This window comes from Chanos chanos, chromosome 5 (assembly GCF_902362185.1).
Source record: "Chanos chanos chromosome 5, fChaCha1.1, whole genome shotgun sequence".
Lineage (NCBI taxonomy): Eukaryota > Metazoa > Chordata > Actinopteri > Gonorynchiformes > Chanidae > Chanos > Chanos chanos.
This window is the reverse complement of record NC_044499.1, coordinates 49,320,815-49,341,694: the sequence shown is the minus strand read 5'-3', so window position 1 is coordinate 49,341,694 and position 20,880 is coordinate 49,320,815. Positions and strand designations below refer to the sequence as shown.

Here is a 20,880-nt window from a genome sequence, read left to right as displayed (position 1 = left end):
GGCTTAATTTTTGTCTGGAATTTTTCTGTGCAAGTTGAATAATACAATTGCAAGGTTGTCTGGTTGTTACTAAACACAATACTGTCCCTGGCCAATGAGGCGATGTATAACTTAACAGCACTATTGTACGGTGAAACTAATGGTTTCTGTATTCCGGTTGAAGACATTCTAACTTTATCCAACATTACATTTTCTGTTATGCCTCTTTTATCCAAACTGACAAAACAAAGGCTCTTTTTTATATCATTTTTTTCTTTTTCAGAGAATGCTCATATTAGCCACATCTTTGGAACTGCTTACTGGAATAAGTGCAATCGCTTGGCAAAGAGAACTCCTACGAGGACTTTTATTATGATAATCTTTGGAGTACTCTGCGAACCAGAAGTAATAACCGTCAAGGGGAAGCAATGCTTAACTTCTTCCGTTGTTCTGAACAACAACAAAATTTTGTCGAAGATGGTCGACGTCGGGGAAGATGAGCTTAAAAAGCTCGAATATCTGTCTTTGGTGTCCAAAGTTTGTACTGAACTTGATAACCATTTAGGAATAAGTGACAAAGATCTTGGTAAGTAAATACACTTACTCGTTTGGTTTTTAAAGTTTGCTTAAAACTATCGGCTAAAACCTGGTTAGCATTTTTGCTAGGAGCCTCTGAGAAACGTGAAGGCCAGCATGTCACCTCCCACTAAAGCATATGGTAAAACTGTTCAATGTTCATCTTAGGTGCCAGTGATTGAGTTCAGCCACCAATATTCAAATAAGGCATTATTATGTAGTGATTTGATGTTATGTTACACGGCGTGCAGGATTTTATATTTTGGCTGAAAATAACTGTCGTGAATGATGGCCCTATTCCGACAAAGTGTAGTTGTTCATCATTGATAACCTTTTTTCTACGCTAAGGTAGTTTTGTTAGCTTCACTCCTATACAACAGAAGCATACGTGTCTCTGTGTTGTTTTACAGGCCATGTTACAATAGAATAAAGGACACATACGGTACACTGGACTTGTTACGTTACATTGTAACTTCCAGTCCGTCTGGTTGACGTTATTTTTTGGAGTTGTTGCTGGTTAAACTATTATTTCGATGAAAGGCCATTGCCGTTTGTTTCATTTGAGATTTCCTATATCCATTTTAGCGGAGTTTGTGATAAGTCTTGCTGAGAAGAACCCAAACTTTGACGACTTCAAAGGAGTACTGCTTAAAAATGGGGCCGAATTTACCGTAAGTGATTTCGCTAACATTACCATTAACAGTAATGGTCTATTAAAGCAACGGATTGATAACTGGTCATTTCTCAAATGCAACTGGCTTTTAACTTTTGTTGCTAAATATCGTTTGTTTCCTCTAGGACTCGCTCATTAGCAACTTGCTTCGTCTCATTCAAACGATGCGACCCCCAGCAAAAACTTCCACCAAAAAAGGTAAGAGGAGGAATTTAGGCTGGGCCTCTCGACTCAGCAAGACTTGTGCATTGAGTGACATAGTTTAAGAACACCAGTCCCAGCATGTAAAGTTGGATGTGTGTTTTTATTTTGTGGTTTATGTTTTGGTTATCTAGGCTCAGAGCCCGTGGTCAAACCAAAGTCTGAGAAAGACAAACTGAAGGAGATGTTCCCTGCTCTCTGCCGACCTGACAACCCTGCCACCAGAGTGAGTCTACCACAAACGTTCGTTTTATCGAACGCTAATGTTTCTGTCGTTAGCGAGAGGGTAGTTTTTTCGTAAGCAGAATTGTATGTTGGGTTGAGTCGGAGACTTGAACGTAACACAAACTGACTGTTTCATCTAGAGCATGCTGGACGAGGATGACGTGAAAGTCGCAGCTGATGCCATGAAAGAACTGGAGATGTTCATGCCCAGCGTCAGCGGGGCTGCCTCTAAGGACAGCAAACACAGGTAAGAGAACAGAGGAAGAGGTTTTTTTTGGGGGGGGGGGGGCAGCAAAAATAGTTCCATAGCAGCTATAAAAATGTTATTCCAGGGTTTAGATATACCAATACAAGGTTCACTGCACATAACTTGAGAGCCAATTCATAGGGTTTTATTATTACTATTAGTAGTATTTGCAGGTTATGTAAAGCGCTCTAGGTTTCTCTTTGCCCAGCGTGTGTTAATCTAGTCATGTTTCTCAGACTTTGCTGGCAATGCGATGCATCTGTCAGTTTATTCTTCTGTGACAGTCTCTCATTGACTGGTTTTGACTCCGCCCATCAGATCTGACACAGAGAGCAGTAAGAAGAAGCGGAGGAGCAGAAGTCGTAGTCGCAGTCGAGACAGGGACAGGGACAGACACAGAGACAGAGACAGAGACAGGGACCGAAGGAGACGCCATCGCTCCCGCTCTCGGTCCCGATCTCGCTCCCGCTCCAGGTCTCGCTCTCGCGAGCGGGACAGGAAGAAGGTCCGGGTTTCTCGCTGGCACTCGCGCAGTCGCTCCAGGAGCCCCCGGAAGGACAGGGATAAGGGATACGACCGTTGGAAGGACAAGCACGTGGACCGACCTCCTCCGGAGGAGCCCTCTGTCGGAGACATCTACAACGGCAAAGTCACCAGCATCATGCAGTTTGGATGCTTTGTGCAGCTGGAGGGCTTGAGGTTTGTTTACAACGCTCACATCCCGTCTTCTCTTTAAGAGTTAATGAACTATGAAACAAAAGCCAAGGGCTATTGAAACTACAGTTTTCATATTGAAAGAGGTTGCACACCACAGATGAGTTGTCATGCAATTCAAACATAGTGAAAGATGTTGCTCTCTTTGAGACTGATCTCGGATCAGCTGTCATTTCTGTACGGTCAGCCTCAGTAATTGCAGCTATTATCCCGCCTTTGAATGTCTTTGCCCAAGCTCATTATGTCCTCAAGGGTTAAGTTTCAACTAAGACTTGCCAGTTGTTTTTAATGCTGTTGAAATAGGGTGACCGTGACCATGTTGTAATTATTTCTCTCCTTCCTTATCTGTCTGCTGGTAAAGGAAACGATGGGAGGGCTTGGTTCACATCTCTGAGCTCAGGAGAGAGGGGAGGGTGGCCAACGTGGCTGATGTAGTCACCAAAGGTCAGAGGGTCAAGGTCAAGGTGCTGTCCTTCACAGGCTCCAAGACTAGTCTCAGCATGAAGGTGAGTAGGTCACGTTTGTATTGCACAGTAATAAGTTACAGTATGTAACGCAGTGAATCGTGAGGCTGCCCTGACGTAGGTCGTCATAAAGCCCTGTTACGTAAAAGTTTAATCGGAGCCGATCGCACCTCAAGCCGATTTGTTCCGGCTCTTTCTGCAGGACGTCGACCAGGACACAGGTGAGGATCTGAATCCCAACAGAAGGAGGAACGTGGGAGGGGAGGGCAGCGAAGAGTCGGCCATGAGGAACCCCGACCGACCCACGAACCTTAACCTGGGCCACGCGCCCGAGGTGGAGGACGACACGCTGGAACGGAAGAGGCTCACCAAGATATCAGACCCCGAGAAGTGGGAGATCAAGCAGGTATGCTCACTGCATTTAAACACACAGGCTTGTTTCAGAGCCTGTAAGATACTGACAGTCATGCATGGTCGTATTATTACCACTAGGTGGCAGCAGTGCTCTGTAGTACACTGTAAATGAATGTGTATTTCTGCTCTGGACAAGTCGCATCTTCTTGATGTCACTGGCGTAACACATGTTTTCTCTCTGTTCCTAGATGATTGCTGCTAACGTTTTATCCAAAGAGGAGTTCCCTGACTTTGATGAGGAGACAGGGATCCTCCCTAAAGTGGACGATGAAGAAGGTATGCCTCAGTCACTTAAGAGTTTGTTTTGCTTTGGTTTTTTGCCGGAATTTAGTTTGGTGTGTGTTTTACCATGTGGCAAAAATGCCTTGATACAGCGCTACTGTCAGTCTTTCTCTCAATCAGTCAGTTCCAGTCATAGTCGCTGAAATTGGTAGAGTTTGCTTCACACAGTCAATACGTAACACCGTACATGTTAACAGGAAGTGTATGCGAAATGCATAAATATGTTCCATCCAATGAGGATCGAGTAAACTTGACCAGCACAAAGGTCTTGATTCCATTTGCCTGAATACAAACACCTTAGCTGAACCGAGCTATTCTGGCTTTAATACTCTCGTACCAGTTTCCAGATGGGAAGAGGTCAGAGATACATGTGGTAGTGCAAGGGATCGGCAAGACACACTCTAACAGCTTTATTCTGTGTGCCTATTTCTCTCACGCTCTCTGTCACCCTCTGTCTTTCAGATGAAGACCTGGAGATCGAACTGGTGGAAGAGGAGCCCCCGTTCCTGAGAGGACACACTAAGCAGAGCATGGACATGAGTCCCGTCAAAATCGTCAAGGTCTGTCGACATCGCCTCGCTTCGCTCCCCGCTTCCAACGTCGCTCAGACTCTCCTCGAACCAGACACCCTCTGGCACTGTTCCTGACCGCGCTCGGGCGCCAGATCACTCGAGTTATATCTGTGTTATTCTTTCACTCATTGTTGATTTAATGCGTTGTTCTCTGTCTCTCTCTCTCTCCGTCTCTCAGAATCCAGACGGCTCTCTGTCCCAGGCGGCGATGATGCAGAGCGCCCTGGCTAAAGAGCGGAGGGAGGTGAAACAGGCCCAGCGCGAGGCGGAAATGGACTCCATCCCTATGGGCTTAAATAAGCACTGGGTTGACCCTCTGCCCGACGGTAAGACACACAGCTCTGGGTTAACGGCCTTTATCAGCATACGCTCTCTCTCTCTCTCTCTCACTCACTCACTCACTCACTCACTCATTCAGGGCCTGCCGGTTACAACGCACAGAGGAGTTGTTAATCATACACCGTAATGTGCAGATCGGGGTTGAACGGCGGAATGGGCGTAACCGTGCAGTTTTAGGGATACGGCCATTGAAAAATGCAATAACATTCTGGAAAATGGTATAGACTTACCCTATAGATGTTATCCATAAATTATAGCACTCACAGACAGATATCATACACAAATATTACACAGTAAGTAACTGTCAGGACAATGAGAGAAAGTAACACAACCGGTTTGTTGCAACATCTCCAAAATGACCATATGGACAACATTCAGAGTGCTTGACGAGGAAGTTGAAATTAGGAACACATCTAAAAGCTTGTGATGAGTAAGAAAATAAGCATCAGTTACACATGTAGCTGCTGGCATATAGCCCATACAAAAACTCAATTACAAAAAAAACAATGATTTTGTCCATATTGCGCTGGCCCAGTCTTCAGTAAGTCAGATAATGAGAAGTGACAAGGCTGTTACGTAATCTTGAGTGACACTGTGCAGTGAAGATGTACTGTAGCGTCCCAAACCCCCCCGAGGAAACACTGTTATGTCTGTGCGAGTGAACAGTGTCAGAGATGGCCATCTGGTTTCCTGGGCAGATGAAAGCCTGGTGTACAAGGGACGGCCATATCTGTGTTGCTTATGCCTCCCAGGCTTGTGTGAGGGCGATTATCGTGTTTGTCCATCTCCATTGACATCACTTCCTGTTTTCTCCCCTCTCTCTCTGTCTCTCTCTCTCTCTTTCTCATACACACACACACACACACACACAGCTGAGGGCAGGCAGATCGCCGCCAACATGAGGGGCATTGGTATGATGCCCAACGACATCCCAGAGTGGAAGAAACACGCTTTTGGAGGGAACAAGGCTTCGTACGGGAAGAAGACCCAGCTGTCCATCCTGGAGCAGAGAGAGAGTCTGCCCATCTACAAGCTCAAAGAGCAGCTCGTTCAGGTTCGTCCCAGGCCACTTGCCCATAACTGGGTTTCCCCCCCGTCTCAAATCAAAACCCAGAATGGAAATCTCAACTCGGACAGAAAACACATGTTAAGATTGGCCCGTGCTGCCCTGTAAATCTAGAAAATTCTTGATTCTTAACCATCAGTGCTGCTTCTTCTCTCATACCTTTTGCAGCCCCTGTTCGGTAGCACTGTTCTTACCCGTAGTTCAATCTTTCACTTCCTTCAACTTTTCTTGTACGTGTATCTGGTCAAATACTGAACTTGACTGGGGCACCTATGCTACAGCCAGCCTTTTAATGGCTACATGCTCGAGCCTCACATAGAAGGTGTTTTAGATTGAGGCATCTGCTAAATGAATAAATGTAAAAATTCTCTTTGTGATGTTAAACTGCGTAGGGGCGCAGAACTCTTGTTATAGAATCAGCCGTCTGACATGCTGAACTCAGAACTTTATTTCCGTGCGCACGAGGTGACAGTGTTTCTCCGATGCTTTATTTCAGGCCGTCCACGATAATCAGATCCTGATTGTGATTGGTGAGACGGGCTCGGGGAAGACCACTCAGATCACTCAGTACCTGGCGGAGGCGGGCTACACCACACGGGGGAAGATCGGCTGCACCCAGCCCAGGAGAGTGGCTGCCATGTCAGTGGCCAAGCGAGTTTCTGAGGAGTACGGTTGCTGTCTGGGACAGGAGGTATGATGCTCGCTGTCTTTTACTCTTTTTTTCACTCTTTCTTCGTGTGTCTCCTCTGTAGAATGGCTTTAACGCTTAAGGGGAGGCGGCATGGTAAACAGAAGGTTGTGGGTTCATGTCCCGCTGTGTTGACTGTGGTTTTTAACCTCAGGGATGTTCCATAGACATTTGAGCGCCAACATAAAAAAATTAAATTGTACGCCACTCCAGATATGAGTGAGAACTAAATGAATAAATGTAACTAACGATAAGTGATCATATCTGTAAACTGCTTTGAATCCTATTTTTTTTTTTGCTGTTTGGAAGAGAAAACAGCCTTAATATGTCTTCGATCCCTCGGCTCTCTGATGGTGACTGGACCGAACCCTGATGATTGACGGAATAAGGTTATCGTTTTTTTTCTCCCTCTCCTCTCAGGTCGGTTACACCATCCGTTTTGAGGACTGCACCAGCCCAGAGACGGTGATTAAGTACATGACAGACGGTATGTTACTGAGAGAGTGTCTGATCGACCCAGACCTGGGTCAGTACGCCATCATCATGCTGGACGAGGCCCACGAGAGAACCATCCACACCGACGTGCTCTTCGGCCTGCTCAAGAAGGTACGCTCCGCAGAGGGAACAGAGATGGGACACTTGGAGAGCTCTCTGAGTATCTGTTTGGTCGCAGAAATGTACAGCTTTAAGACAGCGTCACCAAAAGGATTGCATAGAAACAGATGCGTTTGAACTTTGACATTTGAATTATTCCGAAAAAAAACTTTTGGTTTTCAGTGTCTCACTTTAAAGAAATAGATGCTGATTGTTTTGTTCTGCATCTCTTCTGTGGGCTGATCATGACTCTGTTTTTTTTTTGTCTCCCTTTTTCTTACAGACGGTTCAAAAACGAGCGGACATGAAACTTATCGTGACCTCAGCTACTCTAGATGCCGTGAAGTTCTCACAGTACTTCTACGAAGCACCCATTTTCACCATCCCTGGCCGCACGTACCCCGTGGAAGTGCTGTACACCAAAGAGCCTGAGACAGACTACCTGGACGCCAGTCTGATCACGGTTATGCAGATCCACCTGACAGAACCTCCAGGTAAGCTATCAGAGCCTTACACAGCTCTTAGGGCCCACCTGGTTACCTGCTGAAGGAAGTGAAGCACAGGAATGAACAAGGGATGCATGGATGAAGGCATTTCTTATGGAAAAGGCATTTTTGATTTCTCCTTTAGAGTTTCTAGACACTTCCAGAATCTGTGCCAAGACAAAATAAACCTGCTCTCAGGGCCTATGTCAGCCTTGTGCCTTATTACGACTTTTCTTTATCATAAGCAACACTAGGTACCTGTTGGGGTACCTATGTTTACCAGTAGTTATTTATCGGGATGGGTATGGTGGGTGTTGTTTGCAGTGGCCCTTGTTGGTTGTTTTAGAAGCTGATTGGTCGGCGTAACCCTCGGGGTTTCTCCCTGCAGGCGATATCCTGGTGTTCCTGACGGGACAGGAGGAGATCGACACGGCGTGTGAGATCCTGTACGAGCGGATGAAGTCCCTCGGCCCTGACGTTCCGGAGCTGATCATCCTGCCTGTGTACTCGGCCCTGCCGAGCGAGATGCAGACGAGGATCTTCGACCCTGCACCTCCGGGCAGCAGAAAGGTAGAACCGAAAAGAAAAACATACACGCAACCAATGCTTGGACATTTAAAATACACAGCGTAGTGAATGACAGTGGGGGGGAGGGGGGGTGGGGTGTAATGTTTGCAACTCTGCTCTGATTAAAAAAAGAACTCCCTGTAAACACGCTGTACAACCATTTAAATCTCTTTGGCGTCTTCATCTATTATTTTTAACCTTATGCAAGCTTAGAAGACCTGTAGACGCCGTTTTTTTGCTAAAGACAGGAGGAATGAGTTGGTCTGTTTGACCGTCCCTCTTCTCTGAACACTATGAAAACCTCTCGTTTGTCACCAATAACTTACTCACTTATCTCAATATTTTTCTCCAAACTCTGTAGGTGGTTATCGCCACTAACATTGCCGAGACCTCTCTGACTATCGACGGAATCTACTACGTGGTGGACCCAGGATTCGTCAAACAGAAAGTGTACAACTCTAAAACAGGCATCGACCAGCTTGTCGTGACCCCCATTTCTCAGGTAAGATATAAACGCGTAATCGACCGACTGACCAGCGAACGCGTCTTTAACGTCCAAAGGCCCTGACTCCTCTCTCTGTTCCCGTCCTCAGGCCCAGGCGAAACAGCGAGCGGGCAGGGCCGGCAGGACCGGTCCGGGGAAATGCTACAGACTGTACACGGAGAGAGCCTACAGGGACGAGATGCTCACCACCAACGTTCCTGAGATCCAGCGGACCAACTTGGCCAGCACCGTGCTTTCTCTGAAGGTACTCGTCCGACTACTGACTGACCCGTTGAGGGGAAAAAAAAAAGAACGAAAACGTTGTTTATATATAATCAAACTCTACTCATCTCTCACTTGCTTTCTCTTCTCTCTCTGTCTCTGGTCAGGCCATGGGCATTAACGACCTGCTGTCCTTTGACTTCATGGACGCCCCGCCCATGGAGACGCTCATCACGGCCATGGAGCAGCTCTACACCCTAGGAGCTCTGGATGACGAGGGACTCCTCACGCGTCTTGGACGCAGGGTAAGGAGCAGATTTGGATCAGAGATTTAGAAATAAGAGCGTTCCACGCACAGAACGTCTCACTGTAGCACGAGCAACATACTAAATAAGTGATCGAATGTCTTTGTCTCTTTCTCAGATGGCTGAGTTTCCTCTGGAGCCCATGCTGTGTAAGATGTTGATCATGTCGGTCCATCTGGGCTGCAGTGAAGAGATGCTTACCATTGTGTCTATGCTGTCTGTACAGAACGTCTTCTACAGGCCAAAGGTATTCACGACAGGCCACGTGGACCGCGCCTACACAGTCACTCAGAACCCAGTTAGACCGCTCCTGCACAGTCACTCAGAACCCAGTTAGATCTCACCGCTCCTGCACAGTCACTCAGAACCCAGTTAGATCTCACCGCTCCTACACAGTCACTCAGAACCCAGTTAGACCGCTCCTACACAGTCATTCAGAACCCAGTTAGATCTCACCGCTCCTACACAGTCACTCAGAACCCAGTTAGACCGCTCCTACACAGTCATTCAGAACCCAGTTAGATCTCACCGCTCCTACACAGTCACTCAGAACCCAGTTAGATCTCACCGCTCCTACACAGTCACTCAGAACCCAGTTAGATCTCACCGCTCCTGCACAGTCACTCAGAACCCAGTTAGACCGCTCCTACACAGTCATTCAGAACCCAGTTAGATCTCACCGCTCCTGCACAGTCACTCAGAACCCAGTTAGATCTCACCGCTCCTACACAGTCACTCAGAACCCAGTTAGATCTCACCGCTCCTGCACAGTCACTCAGAACCCAGTTAGATCTCACCGCTCCTACACTGTCACTCAGAACCCAGTTAGATCTCACCGCTCCTACACAGTCACTCAGAACCCAGTTAGATCTCACCGCTCCTGCACAGTCACTCAGAACCCAGTTAGACCGCTCCTACACAGTCATTCAGAACCCAGTTAGATCTCACCGCTCCTGCACAGTCACTCAGAACCCAGTTAGACCGCTCCTACACAGTCATTCAGAACCCAGTTAGATCTCACCACTCCTGCACAGTCACTCAGAACCCAGTTAGACCGCTCCTACACAGTCACTCAGAACCCAGTTAGATCTCACCGCTCCTACACAGTCACCCAGAACCCAGTTAGATCTCACCACTCCTACACCGTCACTCAGAACCCAGTTAGACCGCTCCTACACAGTCACCCAGAACCCAGTTAGATCTCAGATGAGAGAAACATTGGTACACTCAGGCTAATACCACCAGTGTTTATGCATGGATACAATGACATTTAAGAATGGTAGCATGCCACTCTAAAAAGACCACATAGGAATCCTATATTGGCCCAGTCAAAAGGAGGGTACAGGTTTTAACGAAGAAAGGGCAAACCTCCCAACACGTGGTCTACACAAGGCACAGCCATGATTTGGCATGCTCAGGACAGCTGAACGTGCATCTGTTACCCTTTTTTTTCCCTGTAGGTTCTACCCTTCCCATGTTAAAAGTCATAGAACAGGGCAGGAAACTGGCATACAGATAGAGTGTTGTATTGTATGGCTTCATCATGTGTAAGCATGTTGAAAATGGGAAGCGGGGTATTGATTCTTTCTATATGACCTGGAGCCAGCTTCGCTGCCCGTAGTCGGGCTCAGGGTTACATTGTGACGTTGTGTTCTTTGTTGTCCTCCAGGACAAGCAGGCCCTGGCTGATCAGAAGAAGGCGAAGTTCCACCAGCCCGAGGGAGACCATCTAACCCTGCTGGCCGTATACAACTCCTGGAAGAATAATAAGTTTTCCAACCCCTGGTGTTACGAGAACTTCATCCAGGCACGCTCCCTGCGCCGTGCCCAGGACATCCGCAAACAGATGCTGGGAATTATGGACCGGTGAGTGATTGTGCCAAAGACAAAAGCCATTAGTCAGTCTGCCTCTACACTATTGTCATTCTTTATTCTGGACAGTTATTGACATTGTGCTTTGTTTTTGTTTTTGTTTTTTTGTTTTTTACTGCTTTCAGACACAAGCTGGACGTGGTGTCATGTGGGAAGGCCACAGTGCGCGTACAGAAAGCCATCTGCAGCGGTTTCTTCCGTAACGCAGCCAAAAAAGATCCTCAGGAGGGTTATCGGACCCTCATTGACCAGCAGGTGGTCTACATCCACCCTTCCAGTGCTCTCTTCAACCGTCAGCCAGAGTGGTGAGTCTGCACGGAAACTATGCGTAATTACATGTTGTTGTTTGTTTGTTTTTATTTACTCCATCCGCTTGTTAATCTGCCTGCCCTGCATGCTTGTGTCGTCTTAATGGTTTAAATATTCTCCTTCTCCCTCCGTCACAGGGTGGTGTACCATGAGCTGGTGTTGACCACTAAGGAGTACATGAGGGAGGTGACCACAATCGACCCGCGCTGGTTGGTGGAGTTTGCGCCGGCCTTCTTCAAAGTATCTGACCCCACTCGCCTCAGCAAGCAGAAGAAACAGCAGCGCCTGGAGCCTCTCTACAACCGTTACGAAGAGCCAAACGCCTGGAGAATTTCCAGAGCTTTCCGCCGACGTTAGCGGAGCCAGGCAACGCGAGCGTGTATATAGACTGGCAGCGTTCGTCATTCTTTTTTCTCCGCCCCTGGGGAAAACTATAGCGCCACCCCATGGACTGGAGGCTGGTTGAAGAAAAGGAAGAAAGAAATGTTTTGTTTGTTTGTTTGTTTGTTCCTTTCTTTTTACTGAGCTCTTTATGTGGTGCTCTCTTGGGTCTCAAAGAACTGTATTTTTTTTTTTTTTTTTTTTGTTAAAAGTATTTTGACTTTTGTTTTGAATTTTACATAAATCTTAAGAATTAAATCATCTTCAGCTTCAGCTCTTAGAATACATAAGTGACATATTTGTTTTATACAGTTCCCCTCACTGGTCAGGGTTTCTCGGTGTGTACAGTACAGGACCAAAACGAGTGGTCGTCTGGACTTTGACAGCTTACAGAATCAAAAATAAAAGGATTTCCAGGCAACCAGCCCATAAATGATTACAGAACCGAGCAAAGAGAATGACATTTTGACTGATCCGATTAATTTTTCTTCTCGTAGATGTCCGGCTGGAGATGTGTTTATAGGATGTCGGACAAGCTGAAACACACACACATACACATCCTAATTTTTTATATATATATATTATTGTTATCGTTCATCTGTGGACCTTGACTCTATGTTTAAATGAGAGCTTAGGCCCGGGGAAAGGAAGTGTAGTGTTGTAATGGATTTTTATAAGAGGAAATTGCTGGGAGTAGAAATATTCATCAGAGTTTGTTTCAAAAAGAAAAAAAAACATCCTTCTGGATGTTTTCTGTTTGAATCCTTTTCCTTTTCTGGTGTTATTAAAAAGTTTTTTTCTTAAACACAATTTTAGTCATTACTCTGTTGTGTCAGTCTGCGGTCAAATCCCCTTTCATAAAAATAAATCTCACATAACTGTCATTACAGATGGCTAATTGGAAACACATTTTTTTGTTATGTTTCTGGGTGTTAATAAAAATAAAGTGTTCGTTTTTAATAGAGCTGAGTGGAGAGGAGGTTCCCACACAGGGCCATTCTCCTACTCTGTGTTAAGCAGAAGTTGAAAGTGAAGTTTGCTGTTTTACCAGTAGGCTGTCATTTTGTGCCTGCCCAAACCAACCAATAATAATCTATTATTTAATCTGTGTAGATTATTATTGGTTGTATAATCTATCATTTAATCTATATAGATTATTATTGGTTGTATAATCCGTCATTAAATCCATCATGTAATGTATCATTGAATCTTTACATAATCAAAACATTATAGTGGTAAAATTCAAAACGACAGATCATTTTGTCATGTCTCTCTTCTGAAGGGACTGATTTCTGAGGTCTCTGAACTTTTTCTCGGTTGTTTTGATGAAACCAGCAGAATCAAAGCAGAGCGGGTCAAAGGTCGAGCGGAATTGGGCTCCTCCTCTGCTGCAACTGAGAACAATAACAAATGTCACGTTAATGAATCTTTCCCCTTGAGAGAGTAGCGTGCGTGTGAGTGGAAAGGACGTTAGTAGTAGCGTGCGTGTGAGAGGAAAGGATTCTACTGGTCGTGTGGGTGTGAGAGGAAAAGACACCAGGACACGCTCTGGTAAAACTCATCTCATGTCTGAAAGACAAGCTAAAAAAAAAAAAAAACACACAGTTGTTTTTTCCCATTTTCTTACATTGGAGCATTGTTTTTTTGTTTTGGTTTGGGTTTTTTATGTTTGTTTGTTTGTTTTTTAAATGTATAATTCATCTGAACTTACTTGTTCAAAACAATTAAAGACAAACAGTGTGGAACACCCGGAGACTTAACCTGTATTGTAGGAAGAAGGAGCAGAGTCTGGTCGCATTGAGTACTAATAATATTGGATCTTTATTAAGCAATCTCTTTAACCACAGTCATGTGTTTGAATTGGATAGGCCTCAGACGTGAGAGGAATGCAGAGTCCCTAAGAAGATTAATTTAAACAAAAAAAAACAAAAAAAAAAAACACCATAGCCTTATATACAAGTGGATGGGGCGGGCATGTGCAATAAGGTTTTTTTAGGGGGGGGGAGTTTGGAGGGGGCAGGGGGGCAGAAGAAAAGGGTGCTGGGGTAGGGGAGGTGGTATTGGGGGCATTAGTACATGTAGCCTTTGGAGTAGGGCTGTGGGCCCATGTTGGTGGCAGAAGGTTCCGGAGGGTAGGAAACCCCCTCGTCCAGGTGAGACAGCGGCACCGTGTCCTCCTCGTTAACGTAGCGTTCGAACTCCGCCTTTAGGCTAGGCCTCTGATTGTCAGGAAAAGCCAAGGAGATGAGAGCTTCCGGTTCGCAAACAAACTTGTAAACATAACGCTCTCCTGCCACCTGCGCACACACACACACACACACACACACACACACACACACACACACACACACAATTGTTTCATTGTGAAAACGTATAGGAAATGTCTCCCATTTTTAACCGAAATGCGGGTGGAGTGGGGTGTTGGTTGTTTGTTTTTAAATGGTGCAGTGAAAGAAAAACATGATACTATGGAATCAGTACCTTTTGCATAATTCCCTTTTCATAATAGTAGCGCAGAGAGCGACTGAGTTTGTCGTAATTCATGGCTGGACGGTTCTTCTGCATTCCCCACAGCCTTGCCACCTGAAAATGAAAAGAAAGAAAGAAAGAAAGAAAGAAAGAAGGAGAGGAGAAGAGAAGAGAAGAGAAGAGAGGAGAAGAGAGGAGAGAAGAGGAGAGTTCAGTCCTCAGGAACAGCCCTCATGTGTTGAAGCTCATTTATCTTATTCCTGTGTTCTTGTGAGTCAGCACTCAATTATACACACGCATACAAACTTCAGAGGCTTTACATGGTTTTATTTATCTGTCTATTTATGTTTTTTTGTTTTTTTCTTTGGATTGTTGTGCTCAAAGTGAACAGAGCTTTTGTGTAATTCTAATAACAATTGAGTTTCAATGTAACTCAAACAATCCTATGATAAACCCCTCTAACCTTAACTAACCTTGATGGGAATATCTGCTGGAATTTTAATCAAAACAAGTCAAACTTTAAATAGCTCAGGGAGAAAATATGATTAAGGTATGACACTTTGGCCCCCTGGGCTCTCTGCATGTGTTTCTATTCATGCTTTTTTTTTTCTTTTCTTTTTTTTTAAATTCTGCAATACTGTGTCCGACCACTGTGGGGCGACATTGACTGGCCTTGCAGCTGGGGGTATTAAAAAAGATCGCGAATCCAACAGGGCGAGTCCCAACATGTTGATGCATTTCCTTTTTATGTAACCCAGTCACCACTTGAATGCGACCAGAAATCCCACATTGCACGCAGTGAAAATAACTGTCAGAGTGCGTCGTGTCCATCTTATGAATTATTTCCTCAAACTCTCAGTCGTACGGCGCACCACAAGTTCCACAAAATATCCCTCACTCTTCACAACATATCCATACACACACACATACACACACACACATGCACTGTGTTCCTTGCCCACTGAAATGTATTCTTTGAATACAGTTCGCATAAAGCAACGAAAGGGTTAATACTCCAAGGCCAGGGACTCGGTGTGTCTTCGTGTGCCGCGAACGTCGTTTCCAAAGGGAGGTGATATTGTTTGATCTCTGAGAGCTCTCAGCATTAATTGTGATAGTAAAAAAAAACTGGAGCGGTAATGAATGTTTAATGTGGACGGTCGAGCGGGATATGCCTGATGGGAGGCATCTCTGCATGAGAGTCTGCTGATTCATGCTCTTTAGCCGTCCACTGACCACAGACAATGGGAGGTTAACGCTCATGTCTCCAACCGGCGGCGGCAGAGGCAGCAGCAGCAGCACGCTGCTCAGAGCCAGCCAAAGTGCTCGCCTGTAATATTTGGTAATGGAGCCATCCTCCATTTTGTTTGCTCCGCTGTTAAAGCGAGGTAAATAATGCATGGAGGCTAATGGAGGGCCTGGCATCGCAGAGAAAAAAAAGTTGAGGAGAAGAGAAAACTGATAAGTGGCAAAATCTCTCACGCTAGTCCTGTACGCCACAAGGTCCATTCATAGCTGAAGAATGTAAGAAACCTAGATTAATGGTTACTCAGGTTTTCAGTGCTAACCTTTTCGCAATCAGGGTGAGGTACAGTTCGGTTATATGAATCCTTACCTCCTCTGGCTCTATAAGTTTGAATTCCATGCCGCGGCCCGTCCAGGCGATGAAGTGCGCATTGCTGGGGTCGTCCAGGAGGGCCACCAAGAACTGCCACAGCTGCAGTGAGCCACGGCGCTGATAGGGGGCGCCGTCACGAAACACGCTGCCTGCCTCCTGCTTCACCTCGCCTGGGTAAGCAGCAAAGAAAGACGTAAGGATAGCCACGAAACCCCAAAGACCCTAGAATTTCTTTCAATTACACTGGTATCTTCACTTCATTCATAAATCTGTACATAAGTTTTATCAAGGAGGCATTGAACTGCACAAGACTTTGAGGGACTGAAACTGGGGATCAACTTAGCTGTGGGATTTTTTAAATGTTTTGATATGAGTGTTTGCTGGTCCTCCATGGGCCACAGTGGAATTTCTAATTTGGTTTCATCGAACCAAACAGTAGCGACAGTAGGAGTAACTCGACCCTTTGCACTGATCGTGGGAAAAATGTCTGGTAACCGACACCTCTATTAGAGTGCTTCCAACAGTTCAGCTAGTGCAATAATCAGCAACTTTTCTAGACCCATCAATCATCTGCGATATGAGACACTGACAGCTCGCTTTATGATGCGGTGTCACTGGACGCCTGGGCAAACTCGTTCAGGACGAACCCAAACTGCTGAACTTGGTGAACCCAACCCAACCCAACCTCAAATCTCGTCCACAGCTTACTTTATTTGATGTATATTGAGTGATTTCGGGCAAAGTTAAGATGGCATTTTTTTTTTTTTCGAAGCTAATGCACAGCATGCTTATGTTGACATATGCCAATCTATGAGACAAGTCAGGATATTGGTTGTGTTCTAAGGTTAGGTAGATTAGGCTCACGTGTGAGGTTTTGTTTTTGTCGCTTGTCCAACTTTTGACCTCGGTGACTCAGCCTGAGATCACTGGCGATAGCAGACTTGACTTTTTGAAGCTGATACTTGTGGTATGAGGACTCACCTTCGAATTTCTCTGGAACAACACGGGAGTCATTCTCAAACATGTAGCCTACAGACAAGACAGACACACAGACAAACACAGGAGTTTGTGTTAGTACACAGTAGTCGTCTTTAGTAAAGTAACACTCGGACGCTCATCCGCACAAACTAAAATTATGTGGAGCGAAATGGGAATGTATTAATGAACATCATCAGCATAAAACAAGCATTTCCAAACACTCTCAAGCTCAGCAAAACAGAGAACAACAACCCGGTGGGAAAAAAACTCTCCATCATTCACTTTCGACTTTTAAACGTGTTGTTTAAAGTTGGAAGACCAGTTACGAGTATTATCATGATCATTTTTATGTCTGCCTAGCAATTAGGCATGTCATTTTTGAGACTCCCCCTATAGATCATTCAGATGGCCCGCGACAAACGACCGAAATTACCCAAAAACGGTGAGACGGAGTGAATGAAGAGGTGGATTATTTTTCTTTTGCTCCAGGAAAAATACTCGCCTTTTCCAGAGGTAATATTTACACTGGAATTCTTGAGGCAGGGCAGAGACAAGAGCTCGTGCCAACGGAAACACAGACCCTCTGGCCTGGTTAGCCAATGACCGCACGGCGCTTGGCTAGCCCGAGTGAAGGAGGGTGTGAGATGTGTTAAATGCAGCCCTGTATCTATACCTACCTACCCACCTACCACGTTTATTAAGCTTCAGCGAACGCCTCCACGAGTCAGTGCTGAGGAACTGGGAAATGTCCATTCCCAGCGTAACACTAACAATGCCACAAATTACAGAGTGTCTTGGACGTGTGCTTGTCCTCTTAAAACAACTAGAAACAGTGGGGGGGGGGGGGATGTTTTACCTTCGCTGCCGTGCTGTGGATTTGGGTAGCTCTCATTGTGATGGTACATGGAGGGGCAGCCCGGCACATCTGTGGAAGAAAACATCAACAGAAGGTTTTAATAAGGAGAGAAGACATATAAACTTTGGCTTATTCTGTAGCATGATTCAAGAGCTGAATGATTTCACACTGTAAACATTTACCTCTACAGAAAGTTGAAGGTAAATAATAGGCTGTAATTGAGGTTTTTAAATGAATGAAATTCATTCAATGAAATTGAAAGAAGCAAGCCCGTTGTCTTACAAATGTTTCATTTATTCTCACACACGAATGTAATTACGGATTTGTTTGTTTATCCACAGAGATTTGTCAGACCGATTGTGTTTTGGTAAATTTCATTTCTTTTCCCCTTAACTCCGAAACTGTGAAGCACTGAATCTTCTGGAAAAACTCCCATAAAACAAAACAAAACACCATAAAAATACCAAAAAGCTTATATACTGGGGGAGATATTTCACATGCTGACAGTACACTCTGTCCTATTGCTCATAGTCACTCAACATAGTTTTCTTGAAGTACTACCTCTGCAGGGAGAAACTTTAAAAAATAAATAAATCAATAAATAAAATAGGGATGTGAGCCGGACCAGACTTGACCAGAGTTTATCACACATGCAGACAAGATACCAAACTACTAACAAAATGACCCAGTCATGTACATCTACAGCTCTGACAGACAAAGAGACAAAACACTCAGATTCATACCCAAAAGGAATGACATAACACAGACATTATGGTCAGGTTTCATATAGCTTACATAATTGTACCAAGGCCCTAAACAGTGGTAGCAGGTACCGTCCTCTCTGTCTAAAACAGTCATCCATGCGTGTACCGTAGCCTGAGGTTCAGGTTAGTTACACAGAGGATACGGACTCTTCCAGAAACATAACTCTGACCTTTTGCTGACTCTTTCGCTGTCATATGAATAGCATCGTAAATGGGACTAAACCTCCGTGATACGTCGGATATTTCTCCACCCCGTGCAGAAAGTGAGGAGTGTGAATGTGCTGATTCAATAAGCCCCTGGTCCTGAGAGCGGCAAGGCCAGAAACCGCATTTGTCATAATCTGGGTTGCGGGTCTGAGATATTTATAGGCTGGGAGCAGGTCTGGATGCACGGCTGCGTTCAGTTCACTGCTTACCGAGTCCCGAGACACTTGGTTCTGCGATGTGTCACTTCACTTGGATGTGACCCGTTCCACCAATCCCATCACCTCATTATCTGATCGCCCTCCACCCAGTCGTCTCGTTATGTGATGGCCCGCCACCCAATCATCTTGGTATTTGATGGTGCATTATCCTGTCATTTCAATAACCTCTTGTCATTTTTTTTTCCATCTTCCTTTAAGCCAATTTACGTGACAGAAGTCTGTCTGACTGCCTGTCTGCCTGTCTGTCCATCTCTCTCTCTCTCTTTCTCTCTCTCTCTCTCTCTCCCCTGCACTCTGGATGGTGTTTATGTGTAAATAAATGATGAGGTGGTTGTAAAGGTGGAGTTCTCCTGCCTGTCTGCGATTGACTCATGACTGTGGAATGTACAGCAGCGGTGGAGGTCATGATAAAATATCACGATGAGTGAAGACAACCTTCTCCACTCACAGGCTTCGTGGCTCTTCTCTCTAACACACAGCATTCATGGCGTTCACTGCTGCCTGTGATATGGTGTGGGAGTAATCCATCAGCCTGACATAGTTCAGGACTGTGACTCACTCTGACTGACTGGCTCTGCTACATTGTGATAATAGAAGACTGTAAACTGAAAAACAGTCCTGGACAGCAAGAGTTGTCTTGTCTGTAGGAGTTACCATATGCAATACTGACCTTATGTACAGATATTATTCTGCGGTAGAATGTGAGTTGTGTGTTACGTCAGAGCTCTGTTCTGTGCAGAAGGACCAGCTGCAGGCCAGAGCAGTGGTGAGCAAACCTACTGATAAAAACAGGCCACGCCAAACCGGGCTCCACCTTAGATAGCGTCGTTTATCCACACACAAACATCCTTTTTTTTTTTCTCTGCTCCCTCTTTACACAAATGCTGTCAGAGTTTCTGCATGTGTAAAGCTGAACTTGTCAACCCCTTACCACAAATGTCAATATAAAAAGGAAGAGGGTAGAAAAAAAAACAAAAAAAAAAAAACAACAGTAACTCAAGGTCGTCCCTCCATGTGTTTCTCTTAAGAGAGTTGTGTTTGTCTCATGACTGCGAGATTGTCTTTGTGGCTACGAAGCATTTGAAATTGCCCTGCAGGATCCTGACTGAGGAACAAAAGAGCAATACGGTTGGTGTTTGTGATCTTTCACACCAGACAGATGGATGAGATTGACTTGTGGTATTGTGTTTCTACTCTGTGTCACTCACACACTCACATACAAACACACACAGACAGAGAGAGAGAGAGAGAGAGAGAGAGAGAGAGAGAGAGAGACAAAGAGAGAGGGAGAGAGAGAGAGAGAGAGAGAGAGAGAGAGAGAGAGAGAGAGAGAGAGAAAGAATATCAGCCTGTGCTGAACTTGGCAAAGCCATGTGTGTATGTGGCCCAGGCCCCCATGGCGACCCCACCCTGCCCCCACCCCTCCAGCAACAACATCCCACCCACCCCCCACCCCAACCCCAACCCCTTATCCCAGCCAAAACCAGTGTGGGGCTCAGGTTACCGCGGCTGCGCTCGTTTTTCCATTATGAGTTCATCTGCCTGCAGAAAAAGGAAGCCGCCGCTGCAATCCAACACCCCCCAGCACTCCGCTGAGGATTCTAGTCTTACCACTGCCCTCCATTTTCTCAATGAAATTCCTCTGCTTCCCCTTTCACAGACCGAGGAAGGGGAGGAGTGAAGGAGAGTGGAGAGAGGAGAAGGAGAAGGAGAAGGAGGAGAGACATACAAAAATACTTTTGAGGTCTTTGCAAAGTGTCAGGGATATGGGAGGAGGGCAAAGAACAAAGAGTGTTTGAAATACGTACAGAAAGTAAGAGAGAGAGAGAAAGAGAGAGAGAGAGAAGGGGAGAAAGAAAGAGAGAGAGAGAGAGAGAGAGAGAGAGGGGGAAAGGAAAGAATTTACTCTTGAACATTTTGTCCTCAAGAGTCAATGTTTACACTAGCGAGGCGACGTCTTGAGCCTAGCCTTTGATCTTTGAGAAACCCAGAGAACAACAACCGTAGACGGTTTTAATGGATCTTCCAGCAGCCAACGTGAGTGACTAATACACACACAGAGTCAGATCACTCCCCGGGCCTCACGCCCTTTTCACATTTCCAACCAGCTC

General features: G+C 45.4%; 2 protein-coding genes across 8 annotated transcripts in view; one reads left to right on the top strand and one right to left on the bottom strand.

The window, feature by feature from the left end:
• Positions 1-447: 447 nt before the first annotated feature.
• dhx8 (DEAH (Asp-Glu-Ala-His) box polypeptide 8) lies at positions 448-11,869 on the top strand. Of its 5 annotated transcripts, XM_030773531.1 has the most exons (24): positions 457-565; positions 1,141-1,226; positions 1,354-1,426; positions 1,564-1,655; positions 1,795-1,901; positions 2,220-2,272; positions 2,303-2,600; positions 2,977-3,121; positions 3,282-3,485; positions 3,682-3,769; positions 4,238-4,335; positions 4,526-4,673; positions 5,559-5,740; positions 6,249-6,443; positions 6,861-7,046; positions 7,318-7,528; positions 7,908-8,089; positions 8,448-8,588; positions 8,680-8,835; positions 8,960-9,097; positions 9,216-9,344; positions 10,767-10,963; positions 11,095-11,274; positions 11,416-11,635. In XM_030773531.1, exons 1-24 carry the CDS (start codon positions 457-459, stop codon positions 11,633-11,635), a joined length of 3,618 nt encoding a protein of 1,205 aa, XP_030629391.1. The 5 variants fall into 5 exon arrangements, with proteins under 5 accessions (XP_030629392.1, XP_030629389.1, XP_030629391.1 ...); XM_030773532.1 differs by having other exon boundaries at positions 448-565; positions 1,570-1,655; positions 2,235-2,600; XM_030773529.1 differs by having other exon boundaries at positions 448-565; positions 1,570-1,655; positions 2,220-2,600.
• Positions 11,870-13,684: 1,815 nt separating this feature from the next.
• The window catches only part of etv4 (ETS variant transcription factor 4), a 28,061-nt gene continuing 20,865 nt past the window's right edge, over positions 13,685-20,880 (bottom strand). For 2 of the 3 annotated variants that reach the window (XM_030774254.1, XM_030774255.1), the window contains 5 exons: positions 17,581-17,649; positions 16,728-16,775; positions 15,744-15,916; positions 14,141-14,242; positions 13,685-13,956 (listed from right to left, as the gene is read on the bottom strand). In XM_030774254.1, the coding sequence (XP_030630114.1) occupies positions 13,729-13,956; positions 14,141-14,242; positions 15,744-15,916; positions 16,728-16,775; positions 17,581-17,649 (620 nt within the window). In that variant the 3' untranslated portion in view covers positions 13,685-13,728. Of the gene's footprint in view, positions 13,957-14,140; positions 14,243-15,743; positions 15,917-16,727; positions 16,776-17,580; positions 17,650-20,874; positions 20,878-20,880 lie in introns of all 3 variants that reach the window. The other variant, XM_030774256.1, reaches the window with a different exon arrangement.

Bases quoted from the DNA above. Each gene is read 5' to 3' on its own strand.
- dhx8 (XM_030773528.1), top strand. From the start codon at position 457: ATGGTCGACGTCGGGGAAGATGAGCTTAAAAAGCTCGAATATCTGTCT. The intron at 1,227-1,353 runs GTAAGTGATTTC...TGTTTCCTCTAG, and splicing joins AAAATGGGGCCGAATTTACC to GACTCGCTCATTAGCAACTT. The intron at 7,047-7,317 runs GTACGCTCCGCA...TTTTTCTTACAG, and splicing joins TCTTCGGCCTGCTCAAGAAG to ACGGTTCAAAAACGAGCGGA.